Raw genomic sequence first — 21,888 nt, forward strand, 5'->3', positions numbered from 1 at the left:
CCCCACAGGGATATGCCCGGTGGGCTCTCCCTTTATTTGAATAAAGTTTTAGGACTCCTCTGTCTCCTTTTGGACATTCAGTTCTTGACAGCGAGATTTTCCGCACAACATAAAAAGTATGTTTCCAGGAAAATTAGTGCTTCTCTGTCATGCCAATTTTAAAAGTTTGGTTTGTTTGTTTTTTAAGTGTGCTTGCCAGGGGCCCTCTAGGAGCTCTGAGTTGTTCAGCTCCCAGAATCCATTAAAAAGGGTCTGACATTAGCATTAAAACAAACCCTTTTTGTTTCTCCTGCTAAAGTCTGTTGCTGTGATCAACTCCTTGTCTTGACAGTTGAACTGGCTGCAAAGTACTCTTAACACTTAATGTGAAGAAATGCTGGCATGGTGGGTATTTGTGCCTAAGTTTAACTACATAAGTTTAGTTTTCTTGAAGTTGTCTCTGGCTCCTGTGCTTCTTAAACACCCGTTGAATTTATACAGATGTACAGTTTTCCACAGGATAGATTATTTTGTTTCTGTCTCTGCCCTGAACTCAGCAGAATTGCTGTAATAGATCAAGCCCCGGCTGCCGCAGAGCTGATCCACCTCTGTAGAGCAACATTGCAATTTCAGCAGGTCCGACTGTCAATGCTGTAGTAAGACCCAGCAAATGACTTTGCTAACACTAGAAAAGTGTTCTAACACTTCATAGTTTAGGTTAGAAGATGCTCTTGCTAAGGCCTCCAGCTTTACCTGGCTTTTGTGCAGCCATGTATACTACATGCATTAAATATGGTATGCATTTAGCATTCAGATTTCAATTTTAGCTGTCGCATGCATGAGGGAAAGTGCCTGTAGTACAGGTGGTCTCAGCATGCGGACAAAGCTTTCCCAAAGCTGTGTTCACTCTTACGGAGATGTGGGGTCTCCTGCCCCATCAGTTTGTCCTCTGTATCAGACAAGGTATTTGATCCTGTCTGGGATGAGTTGCAAGACTCTTCAGATTTTATTTTTAACAAAGAGTGTTAAATAAGAAAAGTTTCAGTATATTTTTCAAGCTGACTTAAACATGCCAAATTGAGGACCATATTTGTTTACTTGCATACCTTCTACCTTACTAGGTGCACATCTTTTGCAGCAAACATAACATGTCTTGTAGCAGCGTGGCGGGGATGGGACTTTTGGGAAAAGATGACTTTTCTAGTTTCTTGGCCTCCATTTACATTTGTAATCTTAAGTTGTTGTAAGGGGGTTTATGTATATAAATGTCATAACATGAGATAGCATTGAATGTGAACTGAATAATCATTTCGACTTGCCTCATTCTGCACATGGGCACATGGGCTAGGATGATGCCTTGTGTGGATACTATCCATGTTTTCTTAACTTAGGATGGACTCACGGTGGCACCTGACTTATGAGGTCTACAATTCTGTCTATATCTAAGGTCCCAAGTTACATTGGGAAATATGAGTCCTAACTCAAAAAAACTGGCTAAAACATGCATTGAAGAGTTTAATCAGAATGTGTTTGAGCTTTAGCCTGACTCAAAGCTGCCAGATTTTTGGCTCCCTTAAATTGAGGGTCTTCAAATTTTGAAACAGCTCTTTTCTGTTAAATTATGCCATATCTTTTGCAGTAGCATGAATTAGTTTGGTTTATGTAGAAAGGCATGTTGTTACTAAGCAGAAAGTGTGGTGGGTAACTTCTCTCTGCTTAGCAGTGGTAACATCCCAGCAGCCTGGACTGTGCCTTCAAATAGGTGGCTCCTCCTCTCAATATTCCACATTTTAAGAGGAGGATTAACCAAAGCGTTTCCTGGCATTTTGCTTTCCCTGCTTCCAGTGGCAACAAGTAACTAATGTGTTAAATTACCTTGACTAAGATCTATGCAAAGCTTTCCTGATGAGTTCTCTCTGTACACTAAAAAGATCTTTGGGGAGCATCAATGCTTAGATGTGTATTTGCATTGTACCAGTGTCCTGATTTCTGCAGAGGAGGTCAGCAAAGCAAAACTTGTTGCAATGGGAATATGTGTGCTCTTGTTCTTGTCATGACACTAAGGATTATACTGCTTTGATAACTTCAGATGAAGTTGCTCTTTAGTGCATAGCTAAAAAATCATAATAAGTTAGTCTTTATCCCTTCCCCAAGGGAGAACACACACAAAAAAATGCCACTAATGACTGTAATGGGGTTTTAAACTTTTTAGTTGTTTGTTATGAGTTGCAGGATGGCCTTGAAAAGATCATCTATAAGGTTTTTCAAAAGTTATAACCAGTATTAAAAGTTGGTTGTCCTTACATGTAAAAAGCCTTCTAGGAAAAATGATTAATCTGTAACATGTTAAACTTAGTGGATGTGTGGCCTCCGATGATCTAGGAGTGGCTCTTCCAGAATATTTAACCTACATATAAGATAATAGGAACATGACTTATATTATAAGACAGTCTCCTGACAGAGGCAAGTATTTTTAAAGGGAAACCAAAAAACATGAGTTTACTCCTTTCCTTCAAAACAGCATGTTAAAGAAAGCCTTGAACAAGTAGTGTTCCTCTGGCTGTTAGTATCTGTAAATGAATGAGCCTCCGCCTGGAGGGTCTTTAGCTGTTGCCTTCTCACCAGCACTCCGTTGGGTTTTGACACTGTACTACAGGGGAATGTCATGATCACGTATGCAGCCTCTTTTATAAGATGCTGATCGTATTTCTCCTTGTCACATCAAGATAATATTTTCAGAGGCTGCTAAGCGCTCAGGCTGCGAGGGGATGCAGGGCACAGCCACTGCCTCGGGCTTCCAGCCCCAGCAGGGTCTTCTCCCGGACCCTAAAATTAAGCCTGGTTTCCAGGGCTCCGATTCAGGTAGAGGAGGGAGTGAGAAAACAGGGTCTCTTTTATCCCCAGAGATTTCCCGCTTCCTTTCTGTATGACACATCTGTAAGAGCCCTGGTCTTTGTTGCTGCCCTCAGAAGACTTTAGTTCTGAGAGATGAAAATTGCTTTTCATTTTCTTTTGTGCATTATGAATTTTAAAAAAGCACTTTTTTTTTTATTCCAGTAAATAGGAGTCTGTCTTAGGAGTTGCACAGTGAACCTTGTTGGTTCTGTGCCAAAACAGTAGTATTCTGTAACTGCGAGCAGAAAAATATTTAGCAAATAAAAAAATAACTTGTTGAAGGCCAGACCTGTACTAGACTGTTCTATGATGTGAGTTGTGCAGGGAGCCTTTTTGCTTGTAACACCCGTTAGCCCAGAGGGTTGCTTGCGTTGCAGTGGAGATCAGAGAAGAAGTTGGGCTGTTGCTTGGTCTATATGCGATTGTCAGCAGTGCTAGTCTCAACTTAAACCCGAGCCTGTTTCCTGTGGTTGTTTTCTTATTAATTTTACTTAAAAGGAAGAAAGTTAAAGCTGAAGCCTCCGAAAAATATATAATGTTCCTTCATTCCGTTTGCGGTTCCCAGCATCTGTAGAGCCGGGTCAGGACCAGCTGCTCACTTTGGAGACGTAGCTCGGAGGAGTTTCCAGCTGCTGTGGCTGCTTGCACCATGTCTAACACGGCACTCGGGCACGTTCAGGTGCCATTCAGCCCCATTCAAAATGTGGGCTTGTATGCAGGCAGAAACAAGTTCACTAAGAGTGACAACGCTGTGAAGTGCTTTTTGGGTTTGTTTTTGTTTCATTTTGTTTTGTTTTATGAAAAAAAAAAAGGAAGTTACTCGAGCTTTTCTCCAAAAGTGTTAATTACTGGTGAATTATCTTTTGTAGGAGTTCTCTGGAATCTATCTTCCTGTGATGCACTGAAAATGCCAATCATCCAGGATGCCCTTGCAGTGTTGACCAATGCAGTGATCATCCCTCACTCCGGGTGGGAAAACTCTCCTCTCCAGGATGATCACAAAATCCAGCTCCATTCCTCACAGGTGCTGCGCAATGCCACTGGGTGCCTACGGTGAGTATGGCGAAATACTTGCTTTACCTCAGTGATCTTGCTTGCTCTTGAATTGTTATTCCTCATTCTTAGGCATCCGTAAAATAAACAGTTTGCTTGTGTGTCTGCAAATAAAATGACTTCTGATGCTGTAGACTTAAAGTTTGAAATTAATTAGAAAACAAGCTTCAGGCCATTCAGAAACAATCTCTAGAAGCACTACTGTGGGTTTTCCTTTTTTATTCCTGTTCTTAATGGCTTTGACCAATCCCCTTATCAAAGCTTGCGTAGTACAGATGTTTTTCTTGTTATCTGTCGATATGTACTGACTATTACATCCCATTTAATCAGCACAAAAAGTAACAAAGACGCTTACACGAAGTAACATTATAATGCCTTGTGGGTTCCAGATGCCATTGGCAATGGTGTGATAAATAGATAAAGTAGATTTTTCATGCTCTGTGAAGATGAAAAATAGAGTGCAATAAGGGACCGACCAATTTAAATCTGTGCTACTGGAATACCTAAAGAGATATTTAACAAGTACGGTATGTGTATGTGTGCAACTTGATGTATCCGTTGCTAAGGGACCTGGAGATACAGGAATGGCGGCAGGATGAGCAAGGGACATTGCATCCCGCTTAGCTCGGTGTAGCTGCTGCTTGGCAGGGACAGGACACACGGAGTGTTGAACTTAACGTTTGCTTCACCCCAGCAAGAACTTACTGGTTTACCTCTCACCAGTTGAAATCTATTGCTCTGGACAAAATGTGAAGTTTGAGGTTGTGGAAGGGGGAGAAGCTTTAAGTTGGTTTGTGCAGTGTTGATGGGAGTCTAGTGTTGCCTTCCCCTCGAGAGACGGGGCTGTAGGCTAGAGGGGAGGAGGAGGGGAGGTAATGCTCATTCTCACTGGAGCTGCGTGGAGCAGCGCGTACTCGGGGCATTCCCAGTGTGCACATTCCCACACTGTTTCGCTCCTTACAGTTCCCTCCTCCATTAACTTTTAACAGCTTTCACACTTTGCACATAGGACTACATACAAGTCTCAGATTTCCACTTCTTGGGCTCACTGGATGGGGAAATAATGTGAGGCAAGAAGATGTAATAGGTTTCCTGGCAAAGCCATTGCTTTGCGTATCAGAGAAACGGAAAGTGCCTTGACATCTGCTGTGAGCATATTTGTGGGAATGTTTGGGGCTCTGCGGTGTTCTTTTTTTTCCCTTTTATTTAAGATGGTTTGAGAAGGAACATTAATAATAGTTGCATCAGGGTTTGATTTTATTTGATGATGCTAAGCATCATAGCAAAAGCTCTGTTCTTCAAAATCTTCAGCAAATGTTTCTAAATCCCTCAGACTTCAGAGATGTCAGGTGGTATTACGTAGGATTTAATCTTAAAAATATGCTGGGAGGATTTTTTTTTTAATCTTCCATGCTTTTTTTTTCTGATGCATTCACTGTTGAAAGCTTTAAATAATGAGAAATGCTATAATACAATTTCTTCCACTAAACAATTCTAATAAATAGCTTACAATGGGAATCATATAAGAATAGTCCTTTTTTATGTTTTTCACTGCATTTTACAATTATTATTACTTCTACCTGTCTTTTCTCATTTTTGCTAAGAGTTCTTTATGTCTTCTCTGCTAAAAAATAACTTACTAATGGCAATTCTTAGTAAGCTTCATTTTATTTTTTTATTTATTACCATCCTTAAGCAAGTTGTTAATACATCTTTTTAAAAGATGCTAAGTAGGCCCAGTACTTCACCCTCAGCCATACAGTAATCTAGGTCACACCAATGTGAAATCACATCAGAGAGCAGCAAGATCAGGCCTTTTCTTCCTGTTATTTTCTTCTATTAAGATCTATTTAAACACGTTATTTACAAACTGCACTCTTACATGCTTCTGTGTTTTTTTTAAAAAAAAGGAAAATAGGTTTAATAAAATATTGTACTACGTAATTTCACATAAATAAAATATTTTGAAATTGTTTAGATAATTCAAAGTTCTAAGCACTGCATTGTGCTTATAAATTTAATCTTAATGCTCATCTTTTATAAAACATTGCCCAACCTCAACTGTGATATGTATTAGAGTAATTATCCAATTTGCTTGCCTCCCCACTGAGGTGCCAGTACCTTGCCTCATTAAGCTCTGTGAAAGCTTTTCTTTTCTTTTTTTTTCCTGTTGGATTTCAGCTGATATTAGTTTGTTTATGCTTGTGAAATACTTTATAGATTCCGATTCATTTAAATGTACTAAGGAAAGTCAAGTGAAACCTGAATTTTAAGTCCCGGTTATTTACATGAGGTAAATCAGGGTGGTGATCAGCAGTGCAGAGTCTAGTTGGAGGCCTGTAGCTAGCGGGGTCCCCCAGGGGTCAGTCCTTGGTCCAGTCCTGTTCAATTTATTCATCAATGCCCTGGATGAAGGCACAGAGTGCTCCCTCAGCAAGTTTGCTGATGACACGAAACTGGGAGGAGTAGCTGATACCTCAGAGGGCTGCGCTGCCATCCAGAGGGACCTGGACAGACTGGACAACTGGGCGGTGAAAAACCTCATGCAATTCAACAAGGCCAAGTGCAAGGTCCTGCACCTGGGGAGGAATAACCCCAGACACCGGTACAGGCTGGGGACCGACCTTGTGGAGAGCAGCTCTGCGGAGAAAGACCTGGGTGTCATGGTGGACGACAAGTTGACCATGAGGCAGCAGTGTGCCCTCGTGGCCAAGAAGGCCAATGGGATCCTGGGGTGTGTTAAGAAGAGCATCTCCAGCAGGTCGAGGGAGGTGATCCTGCCCCTCTACTCAGCCCTGGTGAGGCCACATCTGGAGTATTGTGTCCAGTGCTGGCCTCCACAGTACAAGAGGGATGTGGAGCTGCTGCAGAGAGTCGAGCGCAGGGCTACAAGGATGATCAGGGGCCTGGAACATCTGCCCTATGAGGAGAGGCTGAGGGAGCTGGGCCTGTTCAGCCTGGAGAAGAGAAGGCTGAGAGGGGATCTGATCAGTGTCTATAAGTACCTCAAGGGAGGGAGTGAGGAGGATGGTGCTGGCCTCTTTTCAGTGGTGGTCACTGACAGAACTAGAGGAAATGGCCGGAAACTGAAAAACCAAAGTTCCACAGGAACTTAAGGAAAAATTTCTTGACAGTGAGGGTGACAGAGCACTGGAACAAGTTGTCGAGAGAGGTTGTGGAGTCTCCTTCTCTGGAGATCTTCCAAACCTGCTTGGATGCAGTCCTGTGCCACGTGCTCTAGGTGACCCTGCGTATGCAGGGCATTTGGACTAGATGACCTCTAGAGGTCCCTTCCAACCTTAAGCATTCTATGATTCTATGATTCTATGAATGTTTCTAATCCCTAATCTGAAATTTAAAAATTGGAGAGATAGTACATAATGTTTTCATAAGATGAAGTGTCAAACTCACTTATCACAAAAGGAGATCTTCTTCTGGAGACCATCCAAAAAAAAAAATTCCTTCTAAGAGGTTTTTGTCCTGATGTGTAGAATGGAAACTGGGTATCTTGTTTTTCTATGAGTTTAAGATTAATTTAAATTAATATAATTTTATCTGATAATTTTAAAGAATTTTGAGAACTTACTGCTTTAATATTCCAATCTGTTTTAACATTCAAAATAATGAAATGCTTCCTATTCCTTCTTCCATGTTCTAATTTTTTATCATACACTGAAGTTACAAGGGAGATTTTGAAAATCAAAGACATTTTAAAGCATGTGTCTATTTTTTGTCTCCCAGTGCATAAGCTGATGATTAGAAATTGTATGGGAGAGTAACTCAAGTAATTTTTATTTATAAAGGCCAAAATTTTAAAATTTTCACACTTCATATTTTCTAACTTATCAAATATTTCACAGAATTCCAGGAATTACTTTTTTCAACTGAAAAAAAAAACATAAAAAAAGCAAAAGGAGAATGAGCTTTTAAAACACAAAATGAACATAATTGACCCAGTAGCTGGTTTCTGGACAGATTAACTTTCAGGAAAAAAAAAAAAAAAAAAACACTGTGTGATAAGAATTGGTGTTAGCTGCGAAGTATAAATTTCAAATGTTTTCAGCTGTTCTGCAGATGACGATCTAGTTCACATTTTCAGCTAATTATTTATCACACAGTTTTATTTTTCTTCCTGTTCTTTTCTAAGCATCCAAAGGTTATTGTGTCCTATTCTTAGAAATGTCTATAACCCATCTGAATATAACATTTTGCTGCATAGAAGCAAGGGAAAATGTGGGAGCAGTATAAAATAAATAGCACAGATTATTATTCGTCATCTGCTCGGTTTCTTAAGAAACAAATATATCTATAGAGAGAGAGAGAGAGAAGTAAAAGTATCCATATATATAAGTATATACATATATTATTTGATATTAAAGCTAAAATTTATTTTTATCTTTATTCACTAGTGCAAGCTCTGAATATCTTTAGCTGAGTAAAAATGAAGCAGGCTCCTTACTGTAGGACCATCATGTTTGCTAATCATTGTTTCTTCTCTCATGAGCAGAACCTTAGCAGTTTTTCCGTAAGTTTACGTTGTAGTGTGTGTAGAGGTGTTGGACTGAGCAACCAGTCTCTCAAGTATCTCCCTTGCTTTTTCTGGAGCACAAAAGGTAGTTCTCAAGCCAACATTGCATCAGATAAAAGACAATCCAGTGCTCCAAGTGCTTCTGGAATTAAGAAGTTTGTGAGAGTCCAGACATGCACAAGGCCATGGGCCCTGCTGGGATGTGCCCACAAGTGCTGAGGGAGCTGGTCGCTGTCATTGGAAGATGTCAATCATCTTAGAAAGATGGTGGTTATCAGGAGAGGTGCCTGAGGACTGCAAGGAAGCAAATGTCATTACTGTTTTCAAAAAGGGCAAAAAGGAGGACCCAGGGAACTAGGAGCAAGTGAGACCTTGACACTGGGAAAGACAAAGGAGCAGCTAATCCTGGAAACCATTTACAGACATGGCTTATCAGTGGTCTGGATGTAGGGAGAGAGTGCAAATTTGGTGATGACACAAAACTGGGAGGCGTGGCTGGTACACTAGACTGTGCTGCCATTCAGAAGGACCTCAACAGGCTGGATATGGAGAGACACCTCATGAAGTTCAACGAAGAGAAGTGCAAAGTCCTGCACTGAGGAGGAATGCACCAGCACACCTAGGGGCTGGCCTGGTGGAAAGCTGCTCTGTGAGGAAGGACCTGTGATTCCTGGTGATGAACAAGTTGACCATGAGCCAGCAGCGAGTCCTTGTGGCCAAGAAGGCCATTGGTCTCCTGGCTGCATTGCCAGCAGGTGGAGGGAGGTGACCCTCCACCTCAGCCCGGTGAGGCCCCACCTGGAGCTCTGTGTCCAGTTGTGGGCTCCCCGGTACAAGAGAGACATGGAGCTACTGGAGCAAGTCCAACAGAAAGCTACTAAGATGACAAAGGTATCATGTCTCCTATGAGAAATGCTGGGAAAGCTGGGACTCCTCAGACTGGAGAAAGTAGAGGGGGATCTTATTAATGTGTATAAGTGTCTGAAGGGACAATGTCAAGAGGATGTCACCAGACTGTTCTCAGTGGTGGCCAGTGTCCTGATGAGAGAGCAATGGGCACAGAATGAGACACAGGAAGCTCTGCCTGAACATGAGGAAAAACGTCTTTTCCTATGAGAATGACAGAGCACTGGAACAGGTTGTCTAGAGAGTTTTGGGAGTCTCCATCCTTGGAGAAACTGAAAATGCACCTGGACATTGTTCCAGGAAAACTATTCTAGATGACCTTACTTGAGCAAGAGGGAGATAGGCTAATGATGTGCAGAGATCCTTCCAGCCTGAATCATTCCATGATTCCATGAGAGACACAACTATGTGAGGGGCTCTGAGGCAAAATTAGGCACTTGTGGAGAAGTTGTCCAAATCAACACAAATCAACAGTAAAGATCTTTTTTCCTTTGTCCCTCAGTCTTTTGCAGTCCTGTCTGATACTGGAGCAAAGTATAAACATTATTTGTCTGCTGCATATATTTGATTTCTTTGGAGCTTCTAAAACTTTCAAAGCTAGTGAAATTACAACGTGAGCCTTGTCAGATCAAGAGATTTATGCTACTACTTGCTTGCGTTCAGTAAATGTTGTGGTGGCAGACGTATTTCACTTACGTGGACCTACAGGCCACGCATTAAATCTCACTTGGCCACTAGATTTAGTTGCCACTTGGCAACTAGATTTTGAATCAAGTTAGAGAGTTTCTCAACATTTTACTGGTGTGTTGGTGGTTCGACACATATTCTGTGACACCTCAGCATGAGGAGAATTTCTCCAGGAACTGGAATCGGAAGTGAGTGCAGACGAAAGCCTTCTCCGGAAGCTAAGGAAAAGCTTAGGTTTGGCGCTTCCAATATGTGGTTCAGGGAATCCAGTCACTTTCACTAAAACTGTAATTCTTAATGGTTTACCATTTATGCCCATGGTTTCCAACAACGAACTAGGAATGAGAGACTTAGGAACTGATATTTGAGAAGGATTCTTGTTATGTACTGTGTGAAACACTGCCAGATAATTTCTACTTTCATAAACACATTTAACGTAGATGCAGATGTCTTAACCGCTGTTTTTTACATCTTGTCTTTCTTTCAAGATTAAAGCTGAATGACATATAAATATATATTTAATGTAGAAGTTAAAATCGTAATTATATTGTTTAATTTTAACGTATGAGCTGAGAAATTACTTAATACATTTTTAAAAACTGTCTTTAATAAGCCTTGATAATGTCTCCCAGTATATCATATTGGAAGGTAGTTCCCGGGGTGGAAAATGAGCTAAAATTCTGTTTCTTGTTCTTTAAAACAAGATGTAAAAGACTGAATTTTAAGTTTCATTTACCTAGTGGCAGGCATTTTAATCAATGAGTATCCTTTTTTTAATCCAAAGTACCCTTTTTTTTAAAGACCGAATATTTCTAGACTATCACTGACTCATCAACTCTGAAAATCATTTGTGTTTTCATGTCGATATTTAACTGTGAATTTGAATGTGTCTACATTCACGCTCTTAAATTCATAACTTTCAGGCAAGCATGGACATGCATATTTGCATTATATTTTTAAAATGACCTCAAATTTTCTCACTTATGTATAAATAAATTTTCATGGATGTTTTCCTGATCTCCCAACTACAAAACAAAATTGGAAAAATGTCTGGAAATGAATAAGGAGCCAGTCTGAGGTAGCAGACATATTCTGCTTTTTCAAGTATCTGAAAGAAAGATCTAGTCCAAGAGAAAGCCCCATACCAGTCTAAAAGGCTACAATGATTGTGCTCCAGGAAAGCATAAAATTTAAGGCAAATATATACTGCATAAGGAGGTATTTTTCCTTACTGAATTCTATAATGATTGAGAAATGTAGCTGAAATAAAAATCTAATATTATAATTTGGGATAGAGGAAGATTTTAGTATATTATTTCTATTCAAAAGATGCTCAAGGGAAAAGTACCAACGAGGTTAAATATGTGGCTATGTCAGATACTTAAGCACCATTCCTTTCATAGAAACACAATTACTCCTATTTGCATATTCAGGAACAAATGTATAAGGTTTAAGCAAGATCCCGTTTTAATAATTATAGCAGTGGTACTCAAAATACCACTCCATGTTCAATTATTTTTCAGGATTTTTGGCAAAAAGCTATGAAATTACCACCACAAAATCCACATAACTACGAAAATTCATTTTGAGCTCCAGGTTATCAAAATCTCAATCAGAAATTTTCTTTGAAAACTGTTGTTACAGAATGCCTTTTTATAGGCTACATTGGTATGAAAAATACTATAATAACTCCAAGCACCTTTTGCTGTCCTATACTTAGAAATTGCCTTCTGTAGGGTACCCATTCGTTCCATCCTCTGCCTTCCAACGCAGTAACTCCCATTGTGTTGATTCGGCACTGAGAAGGCCAAGAGGATTCTGTGCACTTCCCTCTTCAAAGTATTCTATCTTTGATCCCTTTGCAAATAAAGTAAGTTATCCATAGTTCATTGGGAGTATATGTTTTGCTGCAGGTAAGAAGCATTACACCTGTGTGGCAAAGTTTAGGACCTAGCTGAAATTTAGTTCCTAGTCGTGCAAGTAGTATTTTTCCTAATATGAATGTATGTGATTCTTTTAGGAAAAAAAAATGACAATTTAATGGGATGTCATACAATTATAAGTATTTACATATTTGTATCACAGGATCTTGTTCTCCCTTTGATTTATTAGTTTACTCTTGTTGGAAATTGTCCACACATGTCAAAAGAATAAATATGCCTCATTACCTTTGCTTTCATCCTATGATATTCTGAGGTTCAGCAATGATGACTGTTAACTGCTGCTTGTTAGACTTGATGGCTTAATGTGTAGATTAGGCCCTAGGTTAGGGATAAAGATCTTGAGTCTGTTTGGCATGAGTGGTTATTTTTCCAGCCTTTTGATTTTTTTTCAGGTTGAATGCTTGTTGTTACCTAATGTTTAACATGAAAATAAAATGTCCACCTCACATTTGTATTGTTAGGCAGTGTTAATTTACATTTTATGACCACAGCGTGGGAAGCTGAACAGGTGGAGCTAAAGAAGAGCCAAGTCTCTCTTACTCGATCCATCGATCAGAAGCAGTTTTATTTAGAAGGACTCGCAAGGTTTCAGAATGGCAGCAGGTTTCAGGTGTCAGTTGCAGTGTACCTCTGCTGGTCTTTTCCTGAATGTCCAAAATCTTGGATAGTCACTTTTGAGTGCTTCTTTATAAAACTGATCTGGTCAGGCTTTGGAAAAAGATATTATTTGTTTCAGTATGACAGAATTACTGATTATGGCCATTCATTAGCGCCAGCCATGATTACTGGTGGTAGAGAATGCTATATTACTTAGCAAAGAAAACAAGAAGCACAATCTGCCAGGGTTTATATGCCTACTGAGTTTACTGAGAAATACTGAAACAGAATTCTGTAACTACAAAGAGAGCTAAGATTCTTTGGTGCCAATCACTTGACTTCTCTATTGATTATCTTTTCTCCTCTCAAAATTGCCTACGTTACTAGGGAATGTCAAAAAGAAACATGTGAAAACACATAGTTCTGCCTACTAAAGAAAAGGTAGGGCATACTCGTGCAACTTGCCATCGTTATCTTAGGATACACTGCTTCAGATCTGAAGAAACTTCCCTTAGGAGTGAGATGATCATTCGGTCTCTTTGCTCAGTCCAAGGATTTTCAATACGAATATCTGTCTGAAGTGTGCTGAGCTTGCCTCATCCTTTTGGATAAGCCAGCCAACATCACAGAGTAAACATTTTATCACTCTGTTTCAGGAAGTATTGAGCATGTGAGCTCTCTCTTCAAGCACATCGTAATGCCAGTAGCTCAAGATGAGCCAGTGCTCAAGTCTTTTGCCGAGGGAAAGCTTTGATAGTATTCCAATTTTTCTACAGATTGTGAGCTCCTGAGAGCTCCTGAAGATCTTCTGCAGAATATTCTTAGTACTAATGCCCTGAGACATGCAGCTCCCACTAATCACACTTACAAACTTTGTTCTCATACTTGCCTTGGAAATATTTTCCCATGAAGCCTCTCATTAAGTAAGTAAATAATAAATAAATAAAAATCCTGCTCTCTGGGGTGTGGTGAAATAGGCTGCAGGCTGCTAGGCTTGCTTCACTTATAGTACAGTTGCAGTGTCTGAACTGGAGTTTGAAAAGCAGCAGGTTGTTTTTGGACATCATCTTTTGTGAAACTTTGCCCGATGAGTGTTGGTCTTGTATTCTTGTTTTCACTATACATCTGAATTGAAAAGTTTTGAAGTTTTAGTGCTTCATAAGTCTTTTCCTTGAGGAAGAGGATGTGTCCTTGAGGAAGAGGCAATGGTCAGTCTAGTAAAGAGGGGACAGTCTAGTTGAGAACACTTTGAGAGAGAAGTCTATTACAACCAAATATTACTGCCTGATTTTGCCATTTCTGAGAGTATTAGTATAGTGGACAGCTGATTTGGGGTAAATTGAGACTTTCATCCAGATGTGACGCTTGTCACTAATCCAGTTTCATCAACTTTATCCAATTTGGTCTTTTCTCTCAATATGCTAAAAGCATCTTTTACACAGAAAGTGAGAGGCAGATTATTGTCCAGCAGTGGAAGAGTCTTAGTCCTCATTTAATATCAGAGAAAGGGGAGAGAGGTTTCTCTCTCTTGTGTCAGCAAAATCTGGGGGAAGTTTCTGTACGACAGGTAGGGTGGAAGATTTTCCTCTCATCCTCTTAAAAATTAGTTAAGCATTTTAGAGGTTTGGCCTTTTTTTTCCCATTTTTTTCCTAGCTTAACTTCATACTTATTTTCAAGCTCTGTATTTTCAAGTGTTGCTTTTGAACAAACATTCTTCATAAATAATGTAAAAAAAAAAGAAATTAATGCTGTAATTTAACTACACCTGCGTGCACTGTAATTTGAACATCTGTGTGGCAGTATTTTTAGCTAGAGTTGCACATGTCATATATGGGATTTCTGTGACAAAGTACTTGTGAAGTATCCATCCTAGTGTAGCTTTTTTACTTTCACAGCTCGTTTCTTTTTGCTAGGTACTCATTTATTATCGTTAGTTGGTTAGAGCTTCAGCATTTTCTCTTGAAGGACAGCAATGCTGTGAAATACCTCCTCTCCGCCCCCGACTGTCATTCAGCCATCTGTAGGTGCAATTTACTGGGCACAGAAGGATAATACTTGAAAAGTCTTCCAGAAGAGATAGTCATAACAAGGTTTGTGTGTATACAAATAAGGATTTTTTTTAATCCATTCATAAATTAAAAATACATAATGAATTATGTATTTTTACATATATTTTACATATATTTCATTTTTATTAAAATAAGTGTGTTTTGTTTATCTTAAAATATGTCTTTGAATTTCCTGGGTTCATTTTACACTCTTAATTTGTATTAAACATTTTTTTCCGTAGACTGGTTGAATAATATTGTTTGGTACCAGCTGTCTTTAGTTGTCAGACTTCACTCTGAGAAGGAGTGTCTTCTAACCTGCACAAAGGTGACAAAACGTGCAACATCATCTGTTTTTTCCCTAGTTGCTCACGTTTTACGGTTAACTGCTTGTGCTCACAGTCTGGATACCTGCTAGTGTTTTCAGTCAGCTGATATTCCTAAGGCTGTCTGGCCTTGGGCACAGCTTGTAATCTGAGAAGTATTTAGCTTCTGGCGCCCCACATGAACAGGGAGATCTCTTTGGTGCCCCACATGAAGAGGGAGTTAACGTGTGATGGGGTCATGATGGCTTCTTGTAGGGGGGTTGGCCTAAACAGGCACCTAAATTAAGTGTTGTATGGAAACAGCTGCCCATGCGTCACTTTTGTGAGTATGGAGATGACCTTCTCTAGTTAATCAATTTGTTTCACCATTTCTCTAAAACTATAGGTCCTGTTACTTTGATATTATTGTCTAGAATGAAAATATATCATAATTTCTTGTTAATAAGCCAGAAAGATGAGTGCACATGTATGTGTTTATATAACTACATACTTTTTTGGGGTGGGTTGAATTGTCTTTGGACCAGATAACAGCAGTTGTGAAGGTATTTCTTTTAAGAAAGTGGAAAGTGTGACTGCGTTAGCAGTAACATTTCAATCTAGAATAATTGCCCCACATATTGTGAAACACATGGATGGCATTTACTGATTAAGTACCCTCCATAATTCTCTGCCATAGCTCTGTCCAAGCTATAGTGTCTGCAGCATTGCTTCTGCCAGGGTTATGTTCTGCTTGACCTTATTACAGGCATACAATATAATTACTAAATAGGGGCTAATCTATATAAACAAGTGTTAGTTCTGTGTACTGTGAGCCCTATCATTATGTTTTACTCCTAGTGGATGCCTTCCATAGTCATTCTTCAAGTGCTTGGGTAGATTGTTTTTGTAAATGATCTTTATACTTGAACTCCAAGGATTTGGACTTTACAAAGTGAAAAAAACTGTAAATCTAGATATGATTCCCATTTCCTTTCTTCCAAGCTCAGTTCAGCTTCAGTGGACGATGTTTTAGCAAAGTAAAGAGATCTTGGGTGCCGTAGCGTACTGTGATTATTTTCTAGTTAGTACACAGTTGCTTTGGGGGATATTAAGGCAAACAATGTCTCACACTTTCAGATATAATAGATGAAAGTAAAAGATGTGAAACTGGAAATCCTTGCCCCTTTGATAATTGTAGTGTCCTTCCCTTATCAAAAAAATGTAGAGGTAGCTGCTACACAGTGAATATAGTTGAATTTCTTTGCACTCATTTTGATCTTGGTTTCAATTAATATATATTTTTTATATATAAGATGGAGATTGACAATGCTTACAATGATGTTTGAATAGCTGGAGTGTTTTTGGTGTAGACAGGCAGCAGTTTTGGGAATGGGCTTCTTGGCAGGCGTCTAAGCTTATTCATTCATTTCCTGCTTACTCATTTATTTCACACTTACTCCTCTCTGCTGGAGGTCTGTCCTTTGGGCTGTTTACTTTGTGAAGTACATGTGTACAGTCAAATCTAAATGATTCTGTCATATTATCAGTAATAAATGTTTATTCATGCCCCAAATCTGCAGTGAGAAACAGAGTGTTTTCCAGCCAATGCCAGCTCGTACTTTGCTCTGCTCTTTTAATAGCTCGAAGGCAATGGTTTCGGTGGCCGCAGCATGATTCCTGTTACTGCCTCCCCAAAAGCCAAGCTGAGATTGTCAGTGCTCCATGTCCTGTTGCAGAACAGGGCTCACATCCACAGAGCAGCTGCAGCCTCAGCTTGCAGCACGGGGAGGGTGTAGCTGCCATAGCCTCCTCTGTTCCCGATTCTCGGTGGGAAGTTTTGGCTCTTTTCTATGCGGGAGCATGCGGCTGTGGCCCCCGTGGATGGAAGATTGCCTGCAAGAGGAATATGGATGAGGGTGACCATGCTGAGGAGCAGGAATTGGAGTCTGGGATGTCGGTGAACAGGAATTGGAGTCTGGGATGTTGGTGAAAACCCCAAATTGCAAGCAAAAGCAGGGGAAGAGAGGCGATAGAAATACAGCAAAGGAGGTAAAGATGGAACAGAAAGAAGAACCTGTAAATAGCCCCTAGGAGTCCAGATGTCACCACTCTTTGCTATCAATACCACCTTGGGAGGCTGCTGGTTTGCAGTTTGTCATCATACAGCACTACATATATATATCTGTGCCAGGCAGAGCTTTATTTTGGTTTCAGTTGCCACTGGGAATGCTTGGCACTTCTGCAGATCAGAGGTTTCTTCAGGAAATGGCTACGCAAAGTCCTCTCTGGAGTTTCCATGTCGGAGAAGGGTGCTCAGGAGACCCCCAAATATTAAAGAGAACTCACTGAGAATCTGGGGGGGGAGGGGGGAGGGAGGAACCTGTTATACAGGAAGACTGGAAATTTTGACAGAGGGTTCATTTGAACAAGCAAAAGCTTCTTCAAGGCCAGGAGAAGGGAGCCAGCAAGAAGAGGAAAGCAGGAGCGGCAGCAGGAGTACGACAAGGATTGCTTTGGTACTTGGGGGTGACGTGCAAAAGAGCTGAGCTCTGCTGCAGTTAGCTAAGGACATAAGGGGTCCCAAGAGGGGATTTTACAGGCGCCTTTATCCTAAAAGGAATGTGAGCCCATTGATGAATGGTGAGGGACAAAGCATCCTGGACAGAAGGGAAAAGGCTCAGGTATTCGATACCTTTTTTGGTTCAGTTTTAAAAGTAAAATCCTGCTTTTAAGCTCCTGGTCATTTCAGTATCAATCAGGAAGAAAAGGGAGCAGTCAGCAATGGACAAGCAACAGATCAGAGACTACCCATAGAAAGTATGTATAATGAAATCCGTGAAACCGGATGGGATTCAGTCAAGGGTACGGGAAGAGGGGTGGGCTGATATGGTTGTGAGGCACCTGTTTATCCTCTTGGTGTTTGGGGAGATTCCTGTTGATCTGAAGAAGGCTAAAATTGTATCTGGGTTTGAGAGGAACAAAAAGGAAGGTCCAGGGAACAGCTTGACCTCAATCCCTGGAAAGGTCCCGGAGCATGAAATTTTGGAATCCATTTGCAAACATGAGCAGGATAAGAAAGCATTCAGGAGCTATCATCATGGATTTACTAATTGTTAATCATGCCCAGCTAATCCGATTGCCTTCTTTGCTAGAGGGACTGGGATTGTGGAGGAATGTTTATGTTGGAGGAGTATGATTTACTATACCATAACTTTATTAAGACTTTTGACAACATCTCTGGGAGCATCCTTTTTGGTAAGTTGGGAAGGTGTGGGCTGAATGAATGCATGGGTTGAGAGTGGGCTGGACTCTGCCCTCGAAGCACAGCAACCAGTGACTTCAGGGCCATTTGGCATCCAGGAGCTAGCGAAGTATCTCAGGGACTGATACTGCTCAATTCTTCATCAGTGACCTGGATATGAGACAGAATATGCCCTCAGCAAACCTGCAGAGAATGCTAAGCCAAGTTAGGTGTGATGTGCATTATTCTCTGCCCGATGCCTCAGTCCAGAGAGATCTTAGGATGTGATCCAACAGAAAACTAATGAAACTCAGAAAAGTGGTCATCTGGCATAGAGTAACTCCATATATCAGTGTGACCTGTTGAAAAGGATCTGGGCGCTAGAGGGGTCATCCAACTCCCTATGAGCCAAGTGTGTTTTAAGAAGTCTGGTCAAAAGGGCTTGTTCAACTTTACCTGGAAGCTCTGAAACAAAATCTGGGAGCAAATCTAATGCCCGGGGCAGAATCCAGCCCCTCACTGCCAGGGCCATTCTTTCTCCTCTTTGTTCACAGGGTACTTTCTGAGAGAGGCAGAAAGGATAACAGAAAATTGGTCTCTTTTACAGTGTAACTGTGACTCATGGCAGCCTAAGTCCATCCTGTGCAGGCATGGCTGACAGTAGACAGTGTGTCTGGATCATTTTGTAAAAGAGGGGTGAATTACAGTTGCAAAGGCAAGCTTAGTATGGATATTTTCAATGCTTGACTTTCTAACCCTACTATTCTATAAAATATTTTATGTGTAATTACACATTACGATTATCTCATTAGCAATTGCATTCGATTGCTTTTAGAAAGTCAACCAAACAGATAGAGAAACATTTGGATTTGAAACATCTTTTTTAATTACAGTATTGTAGGTTAACAAGTGTTCATTTGGTGTTTCTCTTAATTTTTGTAAAGATTGATTTTAATGATGGAATGCTTGATGAAGAAAATAAAGTTCTGTGCTTTAGTAAGTCATTTTTTGATGGGCTTTTAAATTGAAACACATTGTTACAACATTGTACGTATGTAATAAGACCTTGATTTAAATAGACTCCGTTCCACACACTGCAGCATTAAATAATCACCATGGTTTGAAACACTAACAAGGTAGTTTGAACTCGATCAGGTTTTTAAGTAGCCTTTAAGTAGCATGTAGTTCTCAAGCGGGCATTCCTTTCAGACATAAGTAGAGATCTGCTTGCTTCTCCGTGCCTAAAGGCAGCAGGATCTCGCTCAAAAACTTGAATTGTTTTCCATGACGCTGAGGGTGGAATGACTCAGAGGTGCCTGGAAATGTATTGGGAAGCTTGCTGTTGGGACGTGGCAGTTGCACCCCAGGTGGGCACAGCAGGAGCGTATGCCCTTGAGCGCAGCAGGGCTGCTCGTGCAGAGCCGCGGGCCGGGAGCTGCCTCCGCTCCGCTCTGCCCGGGGTGCCCTCTGCCCCGGGGGGGTATCCCCAGCCTGGCTGTGTAGCAACATATCGGTTTAATCCAACTTCTGTTCGTGTCGTAAGCAATAAGCATTTTCATTTTAAATGAGATTGTACTAGCTGTCTCATGGTGGAAATCAAAAATACACTGTGGCAGTAAGAAAGAGGAAAGAAAAAAGGGAAAAAAGAGAAAGAGGATCAAAAAAACAGATGAGAAAGACATAAATTAAGCAATTTTTTTGACAGGCTGGTCAGTTAATAGCTACCAATTTGCCAACTACGTATTTGTGATGCTAAGAGTGCAGGCAGTCTCAGAATTGCACTTAGAAACTGTTCTTCATAATTTCTGACATCAAGGTGAAATTATAATCAGAAAAAGTTATTGTCTGTTGCACGGATAGTGTGAAATGCAGGTCTCTAAAATCAACTGGATTCTGAAACAGGGATCCAGTTTTAAAATCCTATGTAAAATATTAATATGAGTTTATTTTTTGAAGGAGTTGTAGGGGAATCTCCGTGGATTTTTCTTAATTCATTTTTGTAACTGCTGTATCTTTGGAACATTAGGTATTATTTTCTTCAGTGGAGCTCATGGTTTTGGCAGTTTTGTGGACTTATATGAGACAGTATGACAAGCTACCTGAATCTTCTGGTGCAGATTATAAAGCCTCTCTCCCCTTGGATATTGTATTATATACCTGTAGGTTGACCACCTACATGCTCTAAAGCAGTTTTATTTTGGGGAGAGAGAGGGAGGCATGCTGAATGTCGTGAAATGGTGACAATATCAAACAAGAGGCTACATCAAATAGCAAATGCGAACGGGTTACGTTTCACCTCCAGGTCTGCACATGTTAGGTGTTAAACAGCTCCATGTGATGAGGGTGTTTCTGGGAGAGCAGTTCATACTCCAGTGTCCCTCCATGTGCACTTGGGTCCCTTTGGCTGTCTTGGTCACCACAGTTGTGCTGGCTAGAGCAGCTCGGCGTGGTGACAGGTGACACAGGTAAAAATGGGCAGGCGAACACTGAATTTCAAGTTTTTCACCTGCCAGGGTGCAGAAGAGGTGCTGTTTGCCAAGGAGATTCTCAGAGAGGTGATGACATTCATGGCATCAGTGTTGTATGGTTAGTAAAATGATACTGGGGATGATATCGTGGGCAAAATATTGAGGCAAGAATGCGGGTACGATTAGTGGGAGATGGGCTCTGGGTGTGTTAAAGGATGTGTTCTAACCAAGCAAAGGTAGAAAGTTTTGTCTTAGGGGCTTGTCTATGCCTGAAACAAGCAGAAAGGAAGGAACTTAAGAGTAGATACTTGTCTGTAACTCTTCCGGTGGATAGTGTTGGGAGGACCACGTGTCCCCGATGGAAGCTAATGCAGAATAAAGGCTGCATTTAAAAATCAAGTGTTTTTTTTCAGTAAGCTTCCTACAGCAGATGAGTCTGCCTAGTGTATGTGCGCTCCCGGTGGCTGTGTAGCAAACACACGTGCTAGCGTGGTTTTGGGAGTGGATGTATACGGCCCTGCCTGATGTCTAAGCACTGGTGCGTTATACACCCCAGAAGTCTTTTCTGAGCTCCAGTTCACCTGTAGTCATAACCGATGATTTGCAGGATCACGCTGCCGTTGCCAACGCGCTGTGTCCGTGACTCGTCCCGCGCCGAACGGACGGGGAGTTTGTCAGCTCCGAGCACGCCAGGCGGCCGCGTCCGAGCGTGGGGCGGCCTCCTGCCCCGGGGGCCGGGGATACTCCATCCCCGCGCTTCGCATCCTGATCCAGCGTCCTTCTACTGGAACCACCTGTTCCGCAAGGGAAAAAGACGCTCTCCACCGGCATTTGCAATTAGCGTATTTATTTCAGCACGCTTTGGGAATGGAAATCAGATGGGCTCCGGGTTTGCTAAAGTTGCGTTAAATAATTTGTGCTCTTTTATACTTAATACAGGAGTTTTTGCTGTAATTCTGGGAATTGTGTTTGTATTATGCCAGCAAAAGCTCTATTGTCGAGTAACTGACAATTAACTGAGAATGGTAAAATAATAATTACAAAATTAGAATGAGTGTTTATTCATAAAAGAACAGACACCTTTATAAGCCGTAATTATCTTTTTGTTAATTTGCTCTCTGGCTGGCATACAAAGCACGCAAAGGATTAAGCTCTTCCAGGGCATAAAAGCACTACAGCTGCAGCACCGTCTCAGAGAGGAGCTCTGTGCTTTGGGCAGGTTCTCAGCGCAGGTCAC

At 40.9% G+C, this 21,888-nt stretch overlaps 1 protein-coding gene across 3 annotated transcripts in view; it reads left to right on the top strand.

Annotated features, from left to right (window-relative positions):
* Window positions 1-21,888, top strand: part of CTNND2 (catenin delta 2) — a 550,669-nt gene that overhangs the window by 427,164 nt on the left and 101,617 nt on the right. For all 3 annotated transcript variants that reach the window (XM_088528913.1, XM_088528914.1, XM_088528912.1), the window contains exon 12: window positions 3,744-3,927. In XM_088528913.1, coding sequence (XP_088385039.1) covers window positions 3,744-3,927 — 184 coding nt within the window. The remainder of the gene's footprint in view (window positions 1-3,743; window positions 3,928-21,888) is intronic.

This window comes from Tinamus guttatus, unplaced genomic scaffold (assembly GCF_059628265.1).
Source record: "Tinamus guttatus ecotype Peru unplaced genomic scaffold, ASM5962826v1 Tinamus_guttatus_pri_ptg000315l, whole genome shotgun sequence".
Taxonomy (NCBI): domain Eukaryota; kingdom Metazoa; phylum Chordata; class Aves; order Tinamiformes; family Tinamidae; genus Tinamus; species Tinamus guttatus.